General features: G+C 32.3%; 1 protein-coding gene across 6 annotated transcripts in view; it reads left to right on the forward strand.

The window, feature by feature from the left end:
- Positions 1 to 26,817, forward strand: part of LOC109534593 (neural-cadherin) — a gene marked incomplete at its 3' end in the record, with an annotated part of 562,228 nt that overhangs the window by 387,029 nt on the left and 148,382 nt on the right. Inside the window, 1 exon segment of one of the 6 annotated variants that reach the window (XM_048664699.1) lies at positions 26,089 to 26,261. Within the exon segment in view, the coding sequence (XP_048520656.1) occupies positions 26,174 to 26,261 (88 nt within the window). 6 annotated transcript variants of the gene reach the window in all.

Below are 26,817 nucleotides of genomic sequence, written 5' to 3' on the forward strand. Positions count from 1 at the left end.
TGAACGCGGTTGCTTCAACAAAACATGAACCTTACATAGGAACAAATTCACAGCGGGTTTCATTAAAATCCATAGGACCATTCTCGCGATATTTCAAAAAACATATTTTGTTTTAAAGACTTTTGACCATTAATGGTAGAGGAACCGCCTATTTTTCTTAATAAAAGTTAGGTCATACTTATCTTCTTCATTTCAGTCGAAGAACGTCTCTGTGCCCTTTTGGTCATGTGCCTATGGGACACCCTGTATAATTGTTCTACAAAAAGAAACAAATGTCACAATATACTGGCATCTTCTGCGAATTTGATAAATTTGAAGTTAGTAGAAATATATACATTTCATTAATAAAAAGACGCAATAAAATTTTATTAAGGAAAACAAATCGCCGACGTTTATCCTTGTTAGTTTAAAATGAAATCAAGTAAATCCTTTGGAAACACCTAAAATAAAGCGGGGGCTTTCTCACCATTAAGCCAGAGATTTATCTTTCACTCTGCTAAAGGTAACATATTTTGTTCCTAATTTTTTTATCTGCAACTGATTCTATTGTTGAAAAGTATTTTTTAGCAGAGAATCTGTACATGCGCATTTTGTATTTGTGGGTTCCGTAGTGACATGGTATATTGTGCATATTACAGTTTCAATAGTCTTGTGCGACATATGTAACCAGTTTTGTACAATATAAAAGAAACAGTTAGTCAGCAAATACATACCGCCAGTTCGAATCAATAGATATGGGTCAACTAAAATAAAATAATATTTATAAATCTAATCATCCTAAATGGAAATCAACCGTCAGCAGCACTATATTGTTCACCACTTTGACGACCAACTCAGGTGCTTTAAACTACGTTTTTTATTAACTGACCAGCTTTAAACTCATTAGAGAACTCATTACAAAAAACTGATATTGCGCACATTTGAAACCTTTCTCCAGTTCCGCAACAAAAAGGTTTAAATCCAATCTCATACACTACTAAATATTGTAAACTAGTTAGTTACAAAATCTTTTGGTAGCATCGGTTGTGTTTAATATAAACGTGAACAAATATATGAATTGTAGAATAGAATATTCGGATTTATGGTTTTTTAATTTTATTGGTCTGAAATGTTATACAATTCACATCTATTGATAGTGTACATAAAATTTCCAGAAGCATGGACGCTTCATAATGTCCATAAGCTGTATTTTACATATTGATATTACTGCTGATAGTTAAATATCAATCCTTTTTTGATTAGTTTCTGTGCAATTAATCATATAACATTTATTACAGTTTGGTTGATTTGGATTATTTGCCTTTTTGATTTAAAGAGGCAATCGTGCGTTCTGTTTATATCATGATTCAAAATAATGCCTCTGCTTAAAGTCTATTACTATCACAGTACCTTATCCTTTCACTTGACTACAGACATGTCCAAACAGCTTTATCCGGATGACCAATTTAAATAATTAATTATGTTACGCATTTAGCAAAGCAGATTGACATTTTATTTTCATTGACGGCAACCAAGTTGCATTTAGCTATAATTAATAATAACCGGTTAATGTTGCAGGAGGAGACCTTTTATTGGGTTCAGTGATACATTGACACAATTATGAAAAACTTTACTGTAACTGCTTTTCACTTATTTTCCATTTAAGATTTAGAAGATTTTTAGTTAGATTTTTCTTTATGTAGATTGATTCGATTCTCTAAAGCATTTTGCCTATTGTCTGAATTTAGACCTTGCTATCTATGAACATCGAATAAGTTGCTTAAGTTCTGTATATTGCATGTTGTTATTTACTATTATTCGCAGAAGAAATTTTATAAGACTTGCAGATGGAATCCGTCGGTCCAAGTCAAATATTTACGATGTGTTGCAACACGCGCTATATTCATCGCAGCTGACTTTTCGTTTGTAATTTCTTCATCCTACACTATCATTTAGAATCCCTACATCATGACTTAATATTAACATAAGTAGCAAATTATTAACAACATACTTAATCCAATAATGCACGTCAGACCGATAAAACGTGACAAATCTGCATAGTTCGAGTACTTTGTCATGTAATTCCTCAACGACATCTTACTCCATCCCAAATGAGCTCATACAACATCTTAAGAAAGACTGGGAACAACTAATTTATATCGGCCTTGTTACGTCAGTTATCCGAGACTATACAAGAAGATCGTTAGATTACAGAATTTCAATGGTAAACGTCTAATTGAATTTACTGGTTACCGGAAGGATGCGGAAAATTTAACACCGTATGGATGCGATAACGACCACTATGAACCAGGTTAATCATGGTATTGTGTGCGCTAAATTGGGTTTTAGATTGTGTCCGAGATTATTTTATTTTCATTTTCATTATACTGTCTCCCGTACTCGTTTAACAATAACCGATCGTACTTTGAAATCGTGACACTACTGCGTACTACTGACGTGAATTAAAACTATCCATTTAATTTATTAATTACTTTTTACCATTTAATAAACTTGAAGTAAAAGCGACTACACCCTCTTAACAAAGATGAATGTTAATTGACATTGAAAGTAAAAAATGCCAAATGCATCACTTCTTCAGATTAGGCTTTTCAACTTTGAATAAAGAAAATGATACCTCGGCGGCAGCCACAAGAAAATAATACAAATCATCCTCATTCAAAAGTTTAATTTCGAGATTTGTTCAGAACATCGTGGTTTTATTTTATCTGGCTGGGAGCGCATTACAAGAGTTTGGGTGGGGTACAAATTAGTTCTGGTTAAATTTATACTGTCTTTTTTACTTTGCCATTTGTTTTAAGTTGAAAATTCCCGACAACACACGAAAGGAAGTTTTAATGAGTTCTTGTTTATGGTTGCATTAAAATTTTATTTTTTGCATTTCAAAAACGGTACAGATATGAGTGTATTATGGCGACCTGTTAATATTTACCAAACCTGGGAAAAATATGAATGTCTAATAGAATCTGTTTTCCGTTTTGAGCTGTGCTTTATTTATGAAGTATGTAGCATTAATTGTTTTCTGCTCTTCTTTTTTAAATAAATGCTGTAAAACATATATTCATTTAATTTGTGCAAGTAATTATAAAATTAAGTATTCCTTTCTGAGTGGGTAGGTCGCCAGGAAACATTTTTTGCAATTCCATTAATAAAATTTTCCATATTTTCTATTGAACGGTGACAGTTTAAAATTTGAGTCGAATTCCATTGTGCTAGTTTACTGATAAAACGAATTAATCTTTATCCAATTTGGCAATTTTTATTACGCTTGTGCAATTTTTTTATGATTTATTTCGTCTATTCTGGAGAGAAAAATTGTGGCAAAGTAATAACGAGCATCTCAATTTTACATTCCAATAAATTTTGGCACCAGCACCATAATATACAGAAGGAAAATAGCATGAAAGCCAGATACTAGTCGAAAAAATGCTGATAAGCCAAAACCTGTGACACCCTCTTGATTTAAATAACAGCCAGAGAAAATAATGTTCCTTCAATGTAATAAAGGGCGTAAGGCAGCCTTTTTTATTATGGCCTTTTGAGGAAAGTTATGACATCATTTAAAGTTATAGCCTCGTAAGGAGATTAATTGACTTTTGCTGAACAACACGAAAACAGTTTTCGGGGCAATTTGACGATTTATGTGGTTAATTTCTTTTACCGGTTAAACGAGAAAGTTTCAGTAATATTTAATTTTTAAAAGTAAAATAGAAAAGCTCTCAAAATGCTTTTTTTTGGTAAATGGCATGAATGCATGGACCAAGCAGTTGTGAGTCCAATCATCATGCTTGCTTATATCTTGAACTAATTACATATTGAAAGTGAGAAATATTTTAATTAGTTGGCTTCATGCACTTAGTTTTTGAGGATTTGATTTTCATTGATCACATTTTGGAATCATTGTTGTTTTTTTTTGCAGTTTTTTGAGAATTTGCGCCGTGTGGCATTCGTTTTTCTACAGAGCAAATGTGCCTAGGATTGAAATAATGACTGAAATATTTCTGGTACATAGTGCCTCATATTTGCGATAAGAAGAAAATCAAATAATGTATACTTTAAAAGGTTCATGAAATGAGCTTACAATGTTTACGCTTGGCTCAGTGATATATTTCGAAATATTTACCATTTTTCTAATGAAAGCTGTACATCATTATGCTCTTATTTTAGCTGCGCCCCAATGATGGAGAATAATTACTTCCATACAGTCGGCAAGCGTCAGCATCCAGGGTCAGTTCATGATGAAATATTGTTAATTAGTTATGTTTTTGATTAGGGAGATTGTATAATAAATTTAAATTACTAGTAATCAGCACCATATTAGATTGTTATATAATTAGAATGACAAAATAGTGCATCATCACATGTATAAAAGTTAATTTATCGTACGTTAATTAACGTTTTGATTCGGCAAGTTCATTTACTATTGTCAATTTTGAATTCTACTGCAAAATGTTTTATATTAAATTTGTAAATTGGCACTGGTAATTATTGCATATGAATCCGGGTGGACTAAAATGTTTACTTTTAATTAAATCAAGTTGAAATTTCTCAGGCTTACGGGAGGCTTGGATATGCGGTTTCAATATTTAAAACGTTTGGTATAGAAAATGTGCTAATATGAAATAATTAATTTTTGAAAACAATATTTTTGCATTTATTAAACTGCTGAAAAATTGGCAGTTCTCTAAATGCTAGTAAAGTATATTATATCAGTATTTTACTGAGGCCACCGCAAAAATTGACGGGTAGATTTTTATACAGTATAAGAAAGAAAAGTGCTTATATCAGTCATTGGTATTAATAAAATTGGTGGTGTAACTCTTTATTTAACTTTATACCATTGCTACATTAGCTGTGGAAAATGCTAAAAGATACATTGGCCATTGTTATCAAAGAACTGCAGCTATACTTTTATCTGAATCAGGTGCAAACATGGCGCACAGATAATGTGGCTCAACTTTATATCTATCGAACACTCAAAAAATAATCGACAAAAAAATGTATAGAGTATAACTCATGCAGCTAAACTGTCCAGTATATTATCGGAGATCAATCCAACACCATCCACCAGAAAAGAAACTTTACAGAACATTCCAAATCAAGATAATAAGTCTTCCTTTGCGGGCGGATTAAGCTGGAACGATTTTTCTGAGAATTTTGATTCGAATGAGCCTCAGCAAGTGATACGTAAGCAGATTATTGTTGACCTTTTTGTCATGCAGTGGCGGGCCTTCGACTTTCATCTTGTGTACGATAACGTCTTTTCTTGATCCTCGCTGGAAACTAGCCGGGAAAAGTATAAGGATGTGAAGAAAACCGGACTTGAAAAAGTTGTCCACACAGTCAGCTGACAGTCAGTGACAAACAAACAAACTGTCAGTGTGCGTGGCGAAAGTTTTTACTTTCCACACGGAATGAAGAAAATATAATTGAATAATTGGCGTAAATGTAAATTGTCATTGTCATGTCATTGTAATGAGTAAAAGTGATTCTTTAGCTATCGAATATAGTGGCGAAACTGTGTACTTTCCACCTCGGGATCACGAATAGTATGTTACGGTACAAGAGACGAAAGTTCTGCTACTGCTTGAAGTTCACGTTCTCGGCTTTGCCTCGGGCGCCCGACGCGATGTCTTTCGTCTCGCGTACCGTATACTATTTTTCTTGATCCTCGGTGGGAACTAGCCGGGAAAAGTATAATGTTTTCAAAAAATGGCTTTGAAAATGTCACAGTCAGAAACAAAGTCAAGCTGTCAGGGTGCGTGACGAAAGTTATTACTTTCCACACGGGATGAAGAAAATTTGCAATGGGTAAAAGTGATGCTTTCGCCACCGAAAACACTGGACAAAGTACGTACTTTTCACTAGGGGATAAAGAAACATTATTGACAAGCACATATTTAGTCATATTTATAAGCAGGAAATATGTTAAGTATATAAAAAATGGGAATACTAAATAACAAACTTCATTTTTTTGATCCCCAGGTGGAAAGTACACAGCCACTGTTACATTTGCGCCCATTATTCAATTTTTTTCGTCCCTTGTGGAAAGTAATAACGCCACGCACGCTGACAGTTTGTCTGTTTGTCACTGACTGTCAGCTGAATGTGTTGACCACTTTTTCAAAGCCGGTTTTTTTCACAATCTTATACTTTTCCCGGATAGTTTCCACTGAGGATCAAGAAAAATAATATACGGTACGCGAGACGAAAGTCGAATCCCGCCAGTGCGTGCATGACGCCCTCGGCTTCGCCGCGGGTGTCAACTTCAGGCAGGGGCAGAGCTTCGACTTTCGTCTCTTGTACCGTACGTAATATACTTTTGCTCCTTTAACCGATATCATTGGGAGCAAGTTGATGTTGCACTAGATTATTTGCATATGGCATGAATTAAGTAGAAGACGAAGGTTATAACAACCGTTTTCAAGAATTAGTTGACATTTATTGGGCGACCTGTTATTTTAAAAAGACAAAACTGGTAAAGCCCGCCTCTAACTGTATTGGAACATCTACATACCTGGTTTGAAATTCTAAAAGAATTATCTTTGATTCATTCAAATGTTAAAATTACTACTGTGTCAAGTTCACATTTGACTTTTGGTTAGGATTGGGTATATTTTTCACAAATATTTCATTAAATGTGCACTTCAGAAAAATTCAATCAGATCTTAAATAGCCAGGCTATTCCAAATCTAAAATATGAATTTATTTAAATGAGTCGAAATTCAAGCGAATTGTATTGTTTCCCACAGTATAACGATGGTTAAATACATTCGGAAGGGTTTCGCACTCACTTTCAGGTTACTGGTTACCACAGAAGACCTCTAAAAATTTTCCCGTATACAAATAATTACCAATTCTTTTCAAAACACAAAGTAAAGTAGCGGTTAGGTGACGACCAAAATCGGTTTCATATTAAATAAGGATCTTAACTTCTTATCCTCTCCTAGTATTCGTTTGATCTTCCAGCACACTTACCACTGAAAACTTGTTTCCAACCACATAGTAACTTAGTTTGAGGATTTTCAGATGAACCAAAATTAGTTACGTGCTAATAATAACACACCCTCTAGACGTCGCGCATGAAACTTTAAAAAAATTTGAACCAACATGTTTTGTTTCACCATTTTAGTTCGTAATGTTTAGACAACCATGGCATTGTGCTTTACATTTTTGTACGCACCCTGTTACAAAGCGTTTCTAACATTGAAATGAGTAAATATCATCCGTGATGTAACAAAGGTCCGTTATATACATTCAGAATAGAGTAAACGTAATTAATAAACAATGTTCGTTCCAATGTATGTTTGCATTAATATTTCAAACTTGTTTGCGGTCTTAAATGCTTCTTTGTTACTGTTTTAAAAGTGTTCACTGAATATTGAACAATTGCGTGCAATGTCGTTTGATTTCCAACAATTTTTTTTCTCAATTCAGTCTCTTCCGTACTTTCAAAAGGAACCCTGGAAAAAATTGTTCTATAGAGAAAGATTTTCAATAAGTTATGTCCATTTTTTGTGCATCTTGTATAGATTTCATAACAAGTAGGCCGATAAAATAGCACAGAACTTAGTAAAAATGATATAAGTGGATCCAGTCTAGTGTGCTATTATCAATTTTACACTTGGTCGAGTTACACACCTGACTTGTGTTCGCCCGCATCGAACTCCATTCTTCCAAGATCGTGCTATTTCCTAACTTTATTATATTCCTTGAGAGTTTTTTAAGGGTCGGCTACTATTATAAGAATAACCTATTTACCGTGTTTGCATTAATATAAGCAATTTGTTGTTAGACTCTGCTATTCTCTGAAACTGTCTTTGTATTGCATTCCAGGTCTCGTGCTGTCCTGCTTACAATAGAACACACATTCATGTTTATTTTCACTGTGCATTGGCGCTTTTGTTTCAATAGGTTTAGCATCTGCCAGTATTTGAAATGAGGAGATGTTACTATTTAATTTAAGTTCTGCTGCTTGCGAAGTTTTAACGCATATAACTGTAAATTGCATGGACAAGTAGCCGAAATCATGAACTCCACAAGGTTACCAAAGAGAACATTTCCTTTCCCAATCGTCGCAATTATATCGAATAGTTTCCATTTTGGCCAATTATGAATTGGAATGGATTTAACTACAAGTTTCCGCAATGCTCTTGCATTCCACTTTACAGTTGCTATTGGCCGTGCGTTATTCTATAAACTTGTCACATTTTCAGTTATTTTCAAACTTGATGAATAATTCAGCATTATTTAGACAATCCTAAACACTTGGAGATCCTAAAGTTGCCAATGGGAAAATCGATTTAATATTCCAATATAATGTTCAATTTTTTTACGAACATATATAGATACATATATGCCTCCAATATTGTATTTAGGTTCAACTTAACTCGGTTTAGTTAACATTTTGACCACTAGTATATTTATCGTCGTAGCATTTCATAACTAGTAAGAGGTTGTGACAATAGTTATTTAATAATACAACCTGAAAGTTTAATTTGCCGTTGATGCCCCAAGCCTGAATGTTTGAAAATTAACTTTTTTGTAAATCTTGCCGCTGAGTAGGACCGATTTATTTTAAGAAACAGAACAACAATCAAATTAACTGTTCCAAATATGTGTTATCTCAGGCTTGACAATATCAAAGCCGAAGAAAAAACTTTTGTTGCACCTTGTTATTTCGGTAAATATTTTTTTAAACCCGTAATTTCCCGAGTTCTGTTGAGGTTAGCTATACATGATACCTGAATCATACTTAGAACTCAACGAAGAATTGAGAACGAAACTTGAAATAAAAAATGTTCATCCATTTGAAAAAATAAAATTTTATGGTCCTACCTTTTTTGGATCACCGGGTGTAAAAACATTTAAAATAAAAAATGTATGAGTCCGAGCTTTTTTTCAAAAAAAGACACCGCTGATTTTTAAATGAATTTAGACATTATTTCTGGAACTTATTGTATATCAATAAAATGGTTAAGGTTAAAGTAGTACAGAAATATGAATTAAAATTATTACCCATACAATTTACCTTCAGCGATTTATTGTAAAGGTTTTGACCCTCTGGTTCCCGTGGCTAAGCATGTATAGATACTAGATAGATAGATGGATCGGTCATCCTGTAGAGTTACACATTTTGTTATTGTATATAGTTTTGTTATTTTAGTTTATTGGTGATTTAAGCGTCAATGAAGATCTGCTGAAAATGTGGATATGTGAGTAATTGTTTAAGAGAATAAAGAGGTTTTGTCCTAGGGATTGCTGCTAATAACCAAACTTGTTTTGCTAATTTTTTAAACACAGTTTATTAGTTTTTTTGATTAGTCACGATTATCTAATATGTTTTACTTCTTTTTCAAATTTTGTCTCCTATTTATTATATTTTAAAACGTTAAAATATTTTTTACATTGTTAGTTGGGAAACAATAATTTTATGAAAGGACCGACACATGGAAACAGTTTTATGATGAAAATATATTTTAGTTTAGTCCCAAGTCAACTAATTTTTCACATTTCTTAAATCTTCTGAAATATGATCTAATACTGCAAACATGCGGTTTAATAGTCTGAAGAACAAGCTTATGGCAACCACGAGTATACGTTTACCATGTTCAAATTGCAAAAAATTAATAAAAGTCAACGATTGGGTCGATAACCTTTTTCGGCAAGAAATAAAAATTATTTATATATAACATATGCATTGGAGGTAAAATGTTTATTATAACTACAGACTATATGTATTATTATAAGTCTTGAACTCCAAGCTGAAGAGATACTTGGATATGTAACTCTACAGATTTCTGTATTAATCAGCCTCATAGTTCTGTTATTTGTTTATAAACCAAATTCAATATTACGTGAGCTGAATCTGACATGAGCAAAATTCTTTTTTTGGTAGATAGCAGACATAAGGTCGAACCTAACTTTGACCAATTTTCCAAGCGCATTTAACCCAATTCCTATATATAAAACTACACAAATAGCAAATATTTATTTGTCTTGTAGAATTTCTGCTTAGTAAAGCGAGATTTAATCTTAAGTTACAAATAAATGTCGAACTTTCATGCAATCCTTTTCACATTTTATGAAAGGCTATTGATAATAATTACTAAATATCTGCTGATATTCTTAAGGAATGAATAGCAAAAGTAGGACATTTTCACTGCTTTCTTCTAACCTGTTGTACGATTGAAAACTCAATAGCGTGAAACTCAATTAAACGTATAAAAGTTTCGCAATTGGCTAGCTGATTTAATTCAAAGGTCGTTCAGCAAACTAAAAGTTTACAAAGGCCACACTTTTACAAACAGATTCTTTAAGATCAAAGTAGTTAGCTAAACTGGGCGAATGCTTCCTGTGCGAAGTTAGACGCAAAGTAGACTCCCTAGAGTGAAGGAAACCATTTATTTAGCTGAAGTTTTCTATACGAGCTTCATTATTGAAGACAAAGTTGCTACAGTTAGAATAAACTACCCAGTCAAGAAAGTATATTAACTGTTCAATGCATTTAGTTTGTTTTTGTTTGTTTATGTATTTACAGGGTGTCCTGTAAACACATGATGAAAAGGGTACTGCTATAATCTTTGGGTGAAAGGCAGACGATCTGACCTAACTTGTTTTTGGAAAAAATGTGTGGCTCCTCAGGTCTTGATTGCCAGTTCTTAAAAAATTTTTTTTAGGCATGATATGGATTTTATTGAGACTCGCTGCGAAATTTTTCTTCCATTTGACTCACATTTTGATAAATAACCCGAGTTCTTCCGCTTACGGCAAGTAGTAACTGCTTGGATGTTTCGATATAAAAACTACCAGAAATTTTTGTTAGTAGCTGGAATCAACTGGTTGTTGTGGAGTTGATATACTGTCAAATTTCGGAATATTCATAGTGTTTGCGCAAAAAAAATATTTCAACATCCTGTTCTCGAAAGCCAGAAACCTGGAAAACCTATTTGGCCGATTCAGAAAGTTGTACAGGAAAGGAAATTATAAACCTAAGTCACCACTACATAAACTCAAAATATTTCACCTTAACGAACCTCAAAAGTTTCGTTGATTTACAGATATCTTAGAATCATATATATGATTGCGAAGTTTTTATATACATACATATGCCAATAAGACTGAGTTAAGACTGCGCAAATATTGTAACGCAAAATGTCTATTTCGATTAAAAAATTTAACGGACGCGTAAAATGCATTACCCAAAAAAATATGTCTAAAATTTTTTATTTCGTTTGTAGTTAAGGGCATTAAGTTAAGGAAACATCTTTGCTAACAAAAGTCTCAATATACCATCCCTCCAAAGAAATGGCAGAAAATAAATCACATTATATTCAACATACATACCAAGTAGATACCTGCCCAATTAGATATTCAGCAAATTAATTAGTTTTTGAAATCAAAACAAACACAACTTGCATGCAATATTTGATTTCGCTGCAGAAGCAGTGATTACAAATAAATAAGTTAATTTGAGAAGAACTCTATTGGAAATTCATTTTATTTACTTTTAATGAAAACCGAAAAACACGAAGTTGAAAGCCAAATATATTAAAACACAACATCTGCTTTCAACTTTATTTTATTACTACGTTATAAATCGAGCAAAATCAACGAGCGGTAATTTCCATATTTCACAAAAAGTTTTGTCAATAAATCTCAGCCAATATTTTTTTTTGTCGGATAAAGCTAGGGTTATAAATTACGCTGTTCTAAAAATTCAAGAGTTTAATTTAACTATCAAAATGACCCCATATTTAATCGAAGCCATAACTAGAACAATGTTATATGAAAAAGTGATGCAAGCAATACTACATTCACTAAGCATGATTAATACGACGCTTTAGTGATACATTTAGAGAATATATATTTTTTATTATTAACTATCTACAATATGCCTGCTTCATAGCATAAAGATGATGTGTTGCTTGGATTTATTCAAATGTAACAGGGTGCGTTACAATAAACAACCTCTGGGTTGGTCTTCAATTGGATGTGTATGTAAGAACGTGATTCTGATTATCCTGGCTGGAATCCATTGAACATGTCGGATGGTGCAAGATTCTTAAGCCTCTTGATCGGTATTTTTTGGAGTAGGTTGACTGTTAGTGGACTTGGATGTTAACCTATTCGCTGGTGGCATTTTTCAGTGAATCGCTGTATTTCTTCTCTTATGGTTGGGATATTTAGGTCCCCATGCAGAGTGTAGTTTCTCACGTACCATGGGGCGTCTGTCATGTATCGTAAGGTTTTTGATTTTAATATTTTTAGTATTTCGATGTTGCTGTTGCTAGCAGTGTATTTTTTAACCCTTAAGTCTAATTATTTTCTTTTTTTCTGTATTTGAGTTTTCCATGTTGGTGGTCGGTCCAGGTGCATGCGCAGGTATTTTGCATGGTCTGTTGTTGTAATGAGGGTGCTGTTTATTGTAATTGGAGGACACTCCCATCTCTTCATTGTGAATAGGACCTGTACGCACTTGTCCTCGTTTACTCGTATGCGCCACTTGGTTAGCCATTCTTCCATTTTGTTGATTGCTGTTTGCAGTTTTTCTGATGCGATAATTGGGTTGTGGTCTGATGTTAGTTAGCAGTATCATCAGCGACTGTGGCTGTTATGACATTTTCATCCTGTGGTAGTTCAGCTGTGTATACGGGCTGTCCCACCGAAATGTAAACCGAAACTGTGAACTGTAATTAGGAGAAATTTGAAAATTGGACTGTGTGTCGAAGTTATTGGAGGCAAGGGGTCTAAAATATTTTCAAGTTGGCCACATTTTCGGTTATACCGGAAGTAGGAGTCAATTTGCTCATTTGAAATAGAATACCCTATATATTATTACATTTTTCAATTCTACCCCAAATTTTAAATATATTTCAGGTATAATATCCTATACCTAAGTTTAACTGTTTTCGATCTATTTGAAATTTTATGTAAAAAATTACAGTTGCATCCACTCGAATTTAACTTTTTATATGAGGTAATACGTATTACTTAATTTGAGTCGCATTTCTTGCTGGAAACTATTAATAGAAAGTGTTAAAAAATTACATTTCACTTGAAATAAGTAAATTGACACTTACTTCCGGTATAACCGGAAGTGTGGTCATCTTGAACATATTTTAGACCGCTTGCCCCCAATGACTGCAGCACACAGCTCAATTTTAAATTTTCTCCCGATTAAAATTTGCCAAATATTGATCGCGGCGGTTCCCGGTGGGACACACTGTATAGTATAGAGGAGTGGTCCAAGAACTGTTCCTTGTAGCACTCCGGATTCTATTTTGAAGGGTGACGAAAGTTCATTATTGATTATTGACCTGAACCGTTCGGTTGTTTAGATATGTTTTGATCAGCAGGTAGAATTCAGGATGTTGTGTTTTTATTTTGTATAGTCGGCCAGTGTGCCAAACTTTATAGAATGCTTGGAGAACATTAATAACTGACGGTAGGGCAGTACGTTTTCCTATTTGCCTTGTTTAGTTGTCTAATATTATATGATGCTAATGCCCAACGTTATGTGTTTGTAATTTGAACATAAACATGAACAGAATTTATTTAGGGTACGCACATTTGATTTTTAAATCCAGCGTTAGCTCCATTCCAATCTCGTACTGCTGCCTTCTATTTAGAAACGGCGGAGAGTATCGAACATATTTGGTTAATGTGTCTGATGATGGATTCAAAAAGTCAAAATCCAATAACTAAAATATTTAATAACAAAAGAACTGTCAAAGGAATATCGTAGAAGAATCTTCGAATACCTATATTAAATTTTTTAATCAATCATGCTTACGACAGCAGTAAACATATCACTAAAATATGTCTATTCTGCGATAAAAAATGTGAATCTAAGACTGGAGCATTTTAATAAAAATAAAAATTAAACACCAAATTATATTTTATTGTGCTCAGTTCTTATCAAGCTTGAAATTTTAATATAGATTCTGAATTCTATTTGACATACTTGAAAATATATTGAAATATGTAAACGAAATAAAATGTATGGGCAATTGAGCATACTTTGAAACTCGGAACATAATAAAGTCTGATGCGTATACATTTTGAGTCATTCATTTCCAAAACATATTCGTAACGAAAAATTGTGTCAAAGCAACGATTTGAAATCATTTCCGTTAATAAAACACATATGGCTAATAAACCAGAGGCAATAAAGGAATTTCTTTCCCTATTGTAAAACAGGAGTTGTGAAAGAATACACATTTACACTATTTGTGTTGCATATTAAAATATGCAAAATATTAAATAAAAAATAGAAAAGTCGTTAAAGCGTGTGGATTTAATTATCATTGTTTTATCGGGCTTTGCTAAGTCAAACACGTACAAAAACTTTATTGTTTTTTGATTATTTTGACTATTCAGACAGTTATGTTTTATGCTAGTTTTGCTTTGCAAGGTTTCTTTCTTTGATAGCGTTATTCGCAGTTTTTATTTTTGTTTGGGATTAAAAAAGTTATTACGATTCATAAACCATCCCAGATTAGTTATTGAGTTTAAGCTTGTCCATAAACTTCTGGGCAATCTTACAACTGATGGTGAGCATTTTGGATTTACCTCAATAAAAGTTTTATTCATATATGTATATACTATATATAGAGGTTACTACCAGGCATATATGACGGTTACATCTATACCTATCCACCCATGAAATAGTTATAGGTTTGAATTAGCAAACATTGCAGTCTCAAAGTTTTCCACTGATTTTATTTGGAGTGAGCATGTATTACCTCTTTTTATAAATCAAACGGCTCAGGTCAAGGTAAATGCTTGTTTTCCTTTTACCACAAGTTTAGCGAATGTGAAAAAATACTTTATAAACATGTTTTTCTCTGACCATCGATTTATCGGTTGGTTAGTTTTTTAGTTGATATACTTTCCGAAACCAGTATACACAATATTTCCCATCCAGTGTACACGATATTGGAGCCTGAATTTGACTGTCAGAATTGAACCTGATATTTTGCATAATCTGGGGAAAAGCTATCGGGAAATTGGATCACATCAGTTGCGCTTAAAGTCTTCTGCTGCTAGGTACATTATTAGTGGTTCTGTTACTTCTTTTATATCTGTGTTAATTAAAAATAATTTTACAAATTTTTAGCTATAAATCTTTGACAAAATTTTATGAATTTTAAGTCGTGTCACCAGCAGGGAACCTCAGAAGGTATCTCGAATAGAATACATTCATTAGTTGGGTTCAGCTGCAAGTGATATTCTCAAATGTATTTTAATACTTTAAATGTATTTAAATTAAATTGTCTGAAAAGACAAAATATATCATTATTTGCTAACCATTTATACTCTATAAATTTTTGTTTGCGAAATCTACGCAATTAGTACCAAAATTGTATTTTTAGTTTTTTTTACGAATTCATGCTAGAAACATAAACGGTACGGTAACGAATAGAATGTAATATTTTGTTTTATTTCTAAAAAGGCTTCGTCTATTTCAGGTCAAGATCTGTTTGGTGTTGATTATCACACAATTTTTTTAAAATAAATAAATTTAAGTTAATTGCTATACCTAGTCTAAACTAAAAGTTTTTAAATTGATATCTAAATTAATAATATTTTCATAATGCCTTTCAGAAACTTCTAGACTGCATTATATTATTTTCCGGCCTTTACTTTACTTCACTCATTTTTTATCCTATGCTGATACCACTATCTATAACCAAAGATTGCAAATGTTCAAACATAGAAAAATATATACACACAATATTCACACGAGAAAAATTACCTACTCTTCAGAGGTTGGTTGAGGGTCTGCTTAATAAACGTGTTTTATCTTCTGTCTTAGATTAAAGTGTTTTCAAAATACTTCAGCAACGAAATATTCAGAAAGAATATTTTGCAGAACTATAGCCGAAATTAGTGGTCACAACAAATAATTTACTTTCTCGCAATAGTTAATTAATTAAAACTTTTCCTGTATTTCCCTAGTTGCTGATGCCGTTTAACTTGCTTTGTGCGTAACTTCGATGTTTGTAGGGTTTATCGTTTAGTTAGGATTCCCTGTTGAAATTAATTAAATTATTTCTCACTTTTTACATACACGTTTCTTGCGCTTCCTTATTTTAGTCAGCTTAGGGATATGTTAATTCGATGATTTCTCATATGGTGCTGGATAATTTATCAGATACAGGCTTTATCCACAGGATATACGTCGGTGCGAATTTTAAATGTGTTTTTTTTCAATTTGTCTAAAATTACAAGTATAAATAGTTAACAGAAAAACCCGGTTAATTAATATCTATCGTGTCTCCCACGACTGTTTTTGTCAGCCTAAATGAAACTTTCCATTCATTGTAACTTTGGTGTTCAATGGATGTATTATGTTAGTTTCTACTTCGTCAAAATGAAGTAGTCTCCTGTGTATAATACGAATTGTTTCACTTGCATTTTTCACTCATCACTTACACTTTTCATTTTTATAGAAATTCAAAAATGATGAAAGCTTAATGGACACACGTGAAATCCAAAAGGTTTTTCATTGATTAATGTACACTATTCATTGGTCTAACAGACTACAATGTAACTAATGAGCTATTTTGTAGAACGTTAGATCAATCATTCATCCGATACTGGTGTATTACTGTTTTTAACTGCTGTATTTTGTTTTCAGGTAAGAAACATTCCGAATTTTCATCACATACAACCTGCGTGATTGTTTCCTGCTTCATCTGCTGGTATGTTTTATCAACAGGAGTTGCTTTAATTCAGGAAATTTACTGAAACTTAATTGCTAACAACAAATATATTTAGCTAACAAAAATACATAGAGCAAACGCAAAGTCATATGTAATACGAAGAACATTAATATTATAACTAATTTTTCGGTCTTTCAATGATTACAACCAAACATTTTTTGCATATCAACGAGTAGCGAAATGCATATTTCAGCAAATTTTCCCGGACAATGTCATAAGTTTTTTTTAAATAATCCTCCTGTATTGCTTGTTTTTCGTAGACAAATGGAACAAGCCATACCTATTTACGCAGTATTTATTTGATAATCATTGATTTTATTTTACTAGTCATTGAAAAATAGAAAAAGCTGTTACTGTATAACACAAGCAACTGTTTGAATAACAATGTATTGATTGCCTTCTAATAAATTTTGTCACATTGGTGTAGCCTTTGGTATAATTTTATGCATAGTCTGCATAAGTGGCCATATAATTGTAGCTAAAACATTCTGATTTGATGTTTACAGAATAAATCAGGTAAATTTATTAAAAGCTGTGCAGCGCAATATGTCACGAGAGATCATTAAGAATATCATATTTGGACAAAGTTTAATTGTGTTCAATTTTGAGTCACTGTGTACGACGGTATGTAAGGTAATATAATTTTAATTAAAAATAAAAGAGCTTTTGGTATGGTCGCTGTAGAACAAGCGCAACAAAATTAAATTAGTTCAAAGAAAATCATAGAATTTCCGAATTTGTATTTTCCATTGCTATTCGCATTTGCTTGAGCTTGGCTACTAAATTCACTGTTCAATTTGGAATTTCGATTTTATTAGAACAATGCTCTTTTTGCAAATCTAGATCAACATGCACCCGGATTGCCTCTTTTACATTGCAATGTTCAAGTCCTTTCATCTTTATTTCGTAAAATCGGGATTGGATAAATACTATACCGTCCAAACATGTATGCTCTTATGCATTCTGTGAATTCTAGTTTAACATTCAGTTTCCTTTTGTTAAAAAATATATTGTTAATAGTCGTGCACAAAGTGAAAAAAACCGGTGTACATAAAACTTTTACTAGATTTTTTCGATAGGAAACGTGTACTTTTAATCAATCTGAAAATTAAACAGAACTGCGATGCATGTTCTATCGTGAGTATGAGAGTTAATTTTATTGAGTCTGTTCCTTAATTTGGTTTGAACCGGAGGATTTAAGAACTATTCTCCTTTTAACGGAAAATATCACTTTTGTGGAATATTGGTCAGGGTAACATTGAATAAGCAAATTAAGAGCAGAATATTGCTACCAGAAAAACGATGTAGGCACTTTATTCACTGTGGGTAATATAACTGTTCTTACATCGCTAAAACATACAGGCCGTTACGGAGTTTACGTTGAAAGTAAAATTTGGGTTAGGGAACTTTGCCGCTGCTTTGTCAAATTTTAATTAAACATTTGACTTCTACCTTCCATAGTTAGAAAGAAGATAAATTTAATCTGCCTTGTGGAAGTTGCTTATTTGTCTGAGCCATACGTACACTATCAGACAAAAGTAAAGTACAAGCAACAATATTCGTTTTGCCAATGTCTACACTATACCTACACTAAAATTGTTAAGGTGAAGGTAGCAGGTCTGGGATACTGATGAAACCGTCACTCTTTAATTATTGGCCGACGCTTCAACCTTTCTTGGCGTCTTCTTCAAGACTCAAATTATGTGTCAACATTATGTCTTAGCAGATTCATTATAATAAATGCATCATAATTATCATAATCTCAGTTTGCAGTGCAGAGTTTACCGGACTAACACTAGTGTTGTTGTCTCACACCTGCTTCCTTCCAGCAGTTTTCCAATTGAGACTCAAAAGCGAAACGAAATTGTTAACTTTAATTATTCTTTCGAACATATTTTGGGTGCTCGAAATGAAGTTCAAAAATATAAATAATATTCATCATATGAAGCGACGAGAATGGGGGCGACAAAAGTAGAGCAACAAATTGCTATCAATAGAGTTACGTGTTGACAATGAGGCGGCCTTGAAGCAATAAACTTTCGAATTACATTCTGTGGAAGATTGGTCCAAACTTCGCAAATTTTATTTATCAACAAATCTTTATTAGGAAACATTTGCGTTCAAATGCGACCATCCACTTCCTCCTAAATATTTTCAATAGGGTTTAAATCTGGGCATTGGACAGGTTACTCTACAACTCGAATATTGTTTGTAACAAACTACTGTTGAACGATTTGTCGGGAGTGCTCTGGATCATTGTCCTGTATAAGGAAGCATGGTATTTTGTATTATATCCTTATAAACAAATCGGCCCATCGTGTAATTAATTAAGTGTACAGGGCCTACTCCAATCCATAAGGAATAAACCCATAAAAGCACTGCTATTCATTCCCATATTTAATAGCATATAAATATTGGGTTCTATGAGCAATTAATGTTACAAATTTGGGACTAAACCTTGTGTTGATTAGTCGCCTCGAAGGTCTGATTCCATCAGAACTAAATAGTTTGTACCATCACTAAATATTTTTCTTTTTTCCAGTCATTGACTTATTTTTAAATGGCGGCGTGCAAATGTCAATCTTGCTTTTCTATTTCTTCACGAAATTAACAGTTTTTAAATGGCCGTCTGTTATATACCGTTGCTTCTACCAATCTTCTTTAAACTGTTCTTATGTCAACTGTAATTTGTATAATTTTGGCAATAATTCTTTGTGCAGGATTCCAAGGATCATTTTGAGCAATTCTTTTAATGCGTCTGTCTGTCAATAATGTCTTTTTTGCCCTTTCTGCCAACTGTTATACTCGCGTGAAGGTAGTTGCTTGTTTAGCACCTTCTATGAATGCATTTACCATTCATTGCTTCAAGTCTTTTGAAATGAAACGTCCTCTTTGCATTGCAAATTTAGTATCGAATATGTTCAAAAGGTATAAAACTAACTTCACACTGCATTTTCGAACAAGTTATTTTACTTTGGACGCGTTAATATTCAGCAAACAAAAGCAAATGTTCACTTGTTTTATTCGACTTTTGTTTGACGAAATTGTTTAAGAGTAAATATATAGACCAAATGCTTCAATTTTATGCATAGTTGTTATCACTAATATCATATCAATAGAAAGTCATTAAGTTGGCCAATTGTAACCAACCAATTATGCTAGTCAACATGCAAGCTATTTGGAAGGTTAGACAAATAGAATATCAATTTATGTGGAGTTACATCGCTCGAAATGTAGGAGTACTTTATGGTCATGGTCAAAATTTGGCCATGTTATGATATCCTAAGTGAATTTGTGTATTTCTAGCAACGAACAATTACATACTTTGTAAATTATTGGAAATATTCATATCTGCACTGGATAATAATCGTATTACGTACTAATGCTTTGAAAGTTCTATTCTAGGAAAAATAGTTTCGATTATTAGGTTTTAAATGAAGCAAAAAAATTTAAAAATATATATTGCCATGCGATTCATTAATCCTGTGCTAAATTTAACCAGAACTTGTCTCTCAACTCAACTGTTGTATAAAGAACACGTTTTGCAGTCGAGTCAATCGTCCAAAGTTTTTTCAATCTCGTTTCAATTTTAAGTGTTTAAATGGTACACAAATCGAAATACTGTAAGCGAAAAACATAGCAAAATTATCGTATTTCTTAGGAATGAAATGATACTGAAATTTGAAATTTTCATCTAATTGTAGTGTTTGTATACTGGATAACAATTTAGAGAAATTGGAATCTCGTACGGCGAAAGAGGTGAATTGAATTATGACAAAGTTATGCGTTTTGATATTCACTGCAGGTTGATTGTTGATAGCAGTGAAGTTGATTCTAATGAATATAGTAGACATTCAGCGCTACTAAAGATGAAGGACCTCTGTTTGCTACTGAAGTCGGTTCTTGACACAATTACAAGATTGCTCTTGAAGCACAAAGACAATTTTTATTAAGTAATTGAACAAGCAAAAACTTAAAGAAAGCGAAAAAATACGTAATTTTCCAATAGTTTCCTTCCTGTGTTATAAAGCATAGTGCTAATTCAGTGGACTTATTTTAATTGCTTGAAATATACAAATACATATATTAGATACAAAAATACCTAACTATGGAGGAATATTTATTTCTTTCAACCTTTGACTGAAATTTAATGTCTGTAATACCAGGTAGAAACAGATAGTACTGCAAATTTCCTTAAAAATATTCAACCTATTTAAACTCTAGCAAAGTATCAACGTTTTATGCGGATATATTCCTCCTCCAGTCGGTGATTTGACCTCACTCTCTTCTGATATACGAAACCAAATCTGCTAGAACGTGAGTAGAAAAATATTTCAACATTGACTTTAGAAAATCCTATTTTCTAAACAATTTACCAGTTCTTGAGTATCGTCCGTTGTAGCCAGTGTCTATATAATGTGCATGGCAAGAACCGTAATAGAATTTATTTGTATCTACTTATCAAGCGCATCTCTCCCTTGATATACGTATGTATACGGTTTATTTATAAATGTAATTAATTCAAACTGAAAATTGTGCTAATAATTACACTACTATTATCCATTAAATGTTAATTATACATAGTTAATAGCCTATGTGGTTTGTGCCATATTATGAGTTGATCACTAAATAACAGTGGAGTTGATAAACTTTAAAATTGTATCTGCATCGGTAAAGACTCAACATAAATTTATTATCCACACCAATTCATATTTAATGCCAGTGGAGGATGGGCAACATTCAGTAATTCATTGAACCTAAATATGTTGAGTAAATATAGCAGAATGTATTTGTAATATGCTAATAATGGACAAAGTAAAATATGCAATTGAATTCAACCGACGTATTTAATTGGATGATCCTGACGTCGGCAAATTAAAAATGGAATAAATAATAACATGCTAGCTGATTCATCGGAAACAGTAAATAGAGTTTGGCCTAAAAATGGTTTTCGGGTAATTTTAAAATTTAAACTTTTTTAAACAATTCTAAAGATATGTCGGAACCATCATAATAAACATTACATTTAGCTACAAATGAGAATTTGGCTCTCTAGCTTGTTTTAGTGCTTCAAGTTTCGCATAAGCCAATTTCGAGTAAAGCAAGCAATATAAGACCAACTTTTAACTTAAATGTTCAGTCGCATCTCCAACACAAATAACTAAAAACGAATAAATCACTCGTAAAGCCTACGCTGTATATATTTCCACATCAAAACTTCCATTTAATATTTTAAATTTCTCTAAACAGAAATAGTTATTATGTTTCCTATTATGAAGCGGGATAACTTATTGACTTATTTTGTATTTATAACTGAATATTCACAACCAGTTCCTAGTTGAATTAACATGCCACTCAAAAATTTATTGCGGCAATTTTTGCATAAAATAGTAAAAGCTTTTAAGGCGCTTGGATGATTTTACTGTACGGAAAATATTTTTAGTATTATTTTTATTAGTTATATATTGGTGAATTAGATATTTCAAAAATACATATTTTCGGTTAAAAAATGACTTTGCGCGCATTTGTTCCTAAAAGATACAGGTTTTACATTTCAAAAATGGCTCGTCCAAAAATCATGTTACGATAAAACTGGAAATAGTGCGTGATTTATTTTTATCTTCAAACCTCCACTGGTAGGAACTCTAAATAAACATTTCACATTTAATTTCAAACAGATAATATTCTGCTACTTCGGCCCACTCTATGTAGTTAGATTTTTGTCCTAATAACTAGTTGACCATTAAGATCGCTTAACATTTTTAATGTCATTCTACGAACTTTACATAAATATCCAAAATTTGTATTATTAGGGCATTTATAAATAGATGTATATATTACAATAACAATTAGTTGCCTGCTTGATTCGATTTATGAAGCACTAATTTAAGCAGCAAATTGTGGAAATGAGCAAATACTTCATATAGTTATTTCTCCCCTAAGAGAGGTTTCTCAGATTAAATCTAGATCCATTTGTTACATTTCAGTCATGTATAGTGATGCTAAACCATTCGGTATGATAAATAGGGTTGTTTAATATTAAAATCGTCAGAAATTTATTTTTATTTCAGTGTATTTTTGTTTTAATAATCGCTCCTGAGCTAGTAATATGCAACGCAAACTTTGCAAGCGATTTGCTCTGCTTCCAATTAGAAATCTCGGCTTGCGAAACTTAATTACAATTTTCAATGAATATTTTATTTAGGTTAATAATTCCAAGAGACTTGGTCAATTTCAGTTTCGGGCCATTTATTTTGTAGCTCCTAGACCATGGTTATCTAAGACAAGCAGAGCGCTTTTATAATTCCTAATTTTTGCTTGTTACTAGCAATATATTATTACAGTTATATCCAAATTTGACTTCTTAACAGGATTGCGAAAATTACGGGCCAAAATGTTCATCAATTAAAACTTTTACTAAGATGACAATCATTCTTGTGGCCTCCGTAGGACACAACACAACCTTGAATATCAACTATCCCACTTTTATATTAATTATTTGTGTTTCTATAAATGTTGTATATTTTTTTATTAAAATCGCCACTTTCATAATGTTAACAGAACACATATTTATAGCGACTTCAAGATATTTAATTCATAGGACCTATTCGATGAGTTTCAATGGAACTGTGATATCTGATGACTTATTATACTAATATCTTGTATGGTATTTTACTCCTGTATTTTAAATTTTAGTCAACTGATCGATTTATTTTATTGTTCGTAAAGAAATAGCTAGAAAAGAAGAGATGGAAAAACAACTGAAATGGTTTGCTAATTTCGAATTATGTTAAAACTATATGTTTTAATTAATGTAAGTTGGTTTATTGCTGCAGGCAGCATGTATGTTATATGGGAAACCAGCACTAAAAATTTGGAAATATAGCTAAAACATATCTCTCTGAAAAACTTCGCCACTTTCCATGAAATCCAGATTTTTCAAGTTATCTTAAAAATTTATATTATGTGAGAAAATCGTGTTGTTTTTGACAATTTTCTAGGCTAATGCTTACTGAACTGCTTTATTAACTGGTTTGTTGTTTACTTGATTTTAAAGACTTACTAGACTATTTTTACCTTCCAACTGTTGTAAGTTGTATTTCCAACTATCTTTTAAAAAATATTATATCACTAGTGCTAGATAAATTTCATGTTTGCAGTTACTATTATACGCTCTTGTTAAAGATAATCTCCCGCTAAATATAATCCGAAGCACTAGGTATAGAACGCCTTATGTCTCGCGGATTGAAGTATTTAAGATCTAATCTTCTCCATCCACATGTAAAATACCTTTCTTGACTTTAGCTCTTTTGCATTGGATACCCGTCCTTAAAACTGCAAAAAAATATCTGGATGCCATCACCCGTAATTACGTCTAAAGTCTTCGGAACTTCGAAAAGCTGCTCCATAAATAATAAGGGGAGTGTTGCACGTAATTTTCAACCGGCTAATTTTAAGGAAATGCGGTAGATAAATTGGGCCTTAAATCACATTGTTCTTACTCCTTAGATTCCAAATGTTAGCGTAGTTTTTTTGCATTTTTTGCTGAAAAAATATTTGTCATTTGATTAGAAAAATTGCTATGCAGCTCGTTCAAACAATGGCAAATGAATCCAAACTTCGGCTCAAATTAAATGTGGAAAAATTGGTATTGGAATTTATAACTTGTAAATATCCCTAACGGGCATGAAACATAACCTCCTGTTTTTATATACAACTTTTCTTAACCAAACTCAGAGGATATTGTACGAATGGCCCGGAAAATGAAGTTCATAGAAAGATAATTATTCCCATTTTCATTTATGTTAACTTCTTTGTGCTCGCTTATTTCGCAAATGCTTAATTCGATTTGTTGAGTGTTTAAGAAACGGAAGAAAGGGTGGTTTCCCATTTTTAACGTCAAGTGTCCAACTCCAGTGCAGCTAGTGCAGGTTTATTAAATAATAGTCTCTAAGAGCTATCTGAAAGTGTGCAAGGAAAGATGAACAAACATAGCTACAAAGTTTCAATTTAAGATATAAACTAAATTATGGTATGGCTTGATAATGGAGAAGTTTTGGTCGTATTTTCCGTTTTAAAGTTTAATTCGGGTCTCATCAAACTTAATAATTGCCTTTTCATAGTCAGTCTGTTTGAGTTTAGGTTAAATTAAAATTACTAGTCAAGCCTACATCCACTTCAATAAGACCCTTATGAATTATCCCTGTAAGTTGGATATTTCAACCGGAATGGCAACGCCTTGCCTGCGCCCTAGCTCTAACCAACAGGGCTCTAATTTGTCAGTGTAGCTTTCGCGGTTGCTCAGCTCTAACCTCTGTGACGCGAAACTTTATCATACGAAAACTTCGTGACGCTCCTCAATCCCGACTTTTTGCCTGCGATCTTCTTAATTGGTATCATGGGCTTCATTGTTTAAAAAAATATTTTTACAAGTTGTTTGGTTGATGATTATGTTTCGAATGGCATGATGCAAGTTAAAAGTCAAAACTGTTCAATTCAAGTAATTTTCTTTAATTTTTTTCCATACACATTAAAATACATTATTTCAAAGCACTTATTTTTGCGCAGCATAACTGAAATTTTCAAATCCTAAGTATTCATCCAAATGACTGAAATGCCAGCTTTGACTTTATTATTTTTTCATTCAACATTTTTTTATGTAGTAAAAATCTCAAAAGTAAATTGTATTGCTAATCATTTTTCTTCATAAGTACATAAATTGTTAATCGAATGCACTGTTAAAATAATTTTAAAACTTCCTGACCACTATTGAACAATTAAATTAACTTCAAAACATAAACTGCTTTGCTATCGGGATTAGGATTTTCACTTTAGTCAGTGTAAGTTTCCCATTATTGGAATTTTCTCCAAGGGACACTATAACGTTTTACCGATTTTATCGCAGAAATTGCTATTGTAAAACCGTAATCCGAATAAAGATTTCTAAAGATTTCCCAGAACCTTTGCACTTTTCAATTGAAAACATTCCGAAGGCTAACATTTTATGGGATAAGTTTTCTTGCAATGTTCGTAGCTCATTAAAATTGATATTTGTTAATACATCAATTTTATAACAGTTTAATTATTTAATAATCTTCTATTTCTTTTAGTTTTTGTACTTCCAAACGAAAGTTACACAATACATTCTACATCTTGTCGGAGAACTCTATAGGACACAAATAGTTTTAATTTTTCCAAACTAATACAAAAGTGACACTGTTCTAGTTAATTGCTTGGTTTCAGTTACTTTGCGATGATTGTTTTATTTCCAATTAATTGTAGTTATGTAGTTGAAGAAGTAAACTTTACTTATTGCAAGCCATTTGATTCATAGTTTCAATTTGTTGTAATGCAGTCAATGCAAAATATTGAATAGTTTGAATTGATCGGTGTTTCTTAGCAGTGGCGTGAAAGTGGGATCATAAGAACTTTGTTATTTGTGTGATATGCAATGTGATCTATTGTTGGAATTATTTTGGGTGATGGTTGACCCATTCAAAGTATTTTGGGTATTGACGAATAGCAGTTACATAGGTAATTATACTATCATAACCAGTATAGTAAAGCGGGATGCTAAAATATATCAGCAATCTTATCACCAAAAAATATTGTGAGTACCTGTAGATGTGATTGCCCACGTTACTACCATACGACTTTAATAAAAAAAAGAAAAATTATCAATTTTAGAGGATTTTATTCGTGCCCTATTAAAACTTTGATTAAAAATTCGACCAACGACACACGAGGAACGTAATCTGCATGATCATATTCATATTATGTAGAACCAAATAATTCAGGTAAATTTATAGATTTAATATTTAAAGCGGTTAAAAAGGAATAAAGTTTTAATTGTGAATATTTTCCGTAATTTTTGTGATTTAGTCGCTGCAAATTTAGAACTGACGTTAATTTTTCTTTCACAATAATTCCTCAATGCATAGATTCAATATCTACATAATTTTCCGATTTAGTTCTGCTGCATTTAATTCTTTGTTATAACTGATCCAGCATTCAATTATTATTAAGGTTAAATATGCAGCAAATGTGCAGTTTATGGAAATAAATGCTAAACGCCAACAGGTTTTGGTTG

This window comes from Dendroctonus ponderosae, unplaced genomic scaffold (assembly GCF_020466585.1).
Source record: "Dendroctonus ponderosae isolate FM_Combo_2020 unplaced genomic scaffold, Dpon_F_20191213v2 Dpon_F_20191213_3, whole genome shotgun sequence".
NCBI classification, from domain to species: domain Eukaryota; kingdom Metazoa; phylum Arthropoda; class Insecta; order Coleoptera; family Curculionidae; genus Dendroctonus; species Dendroctonus ponderosae.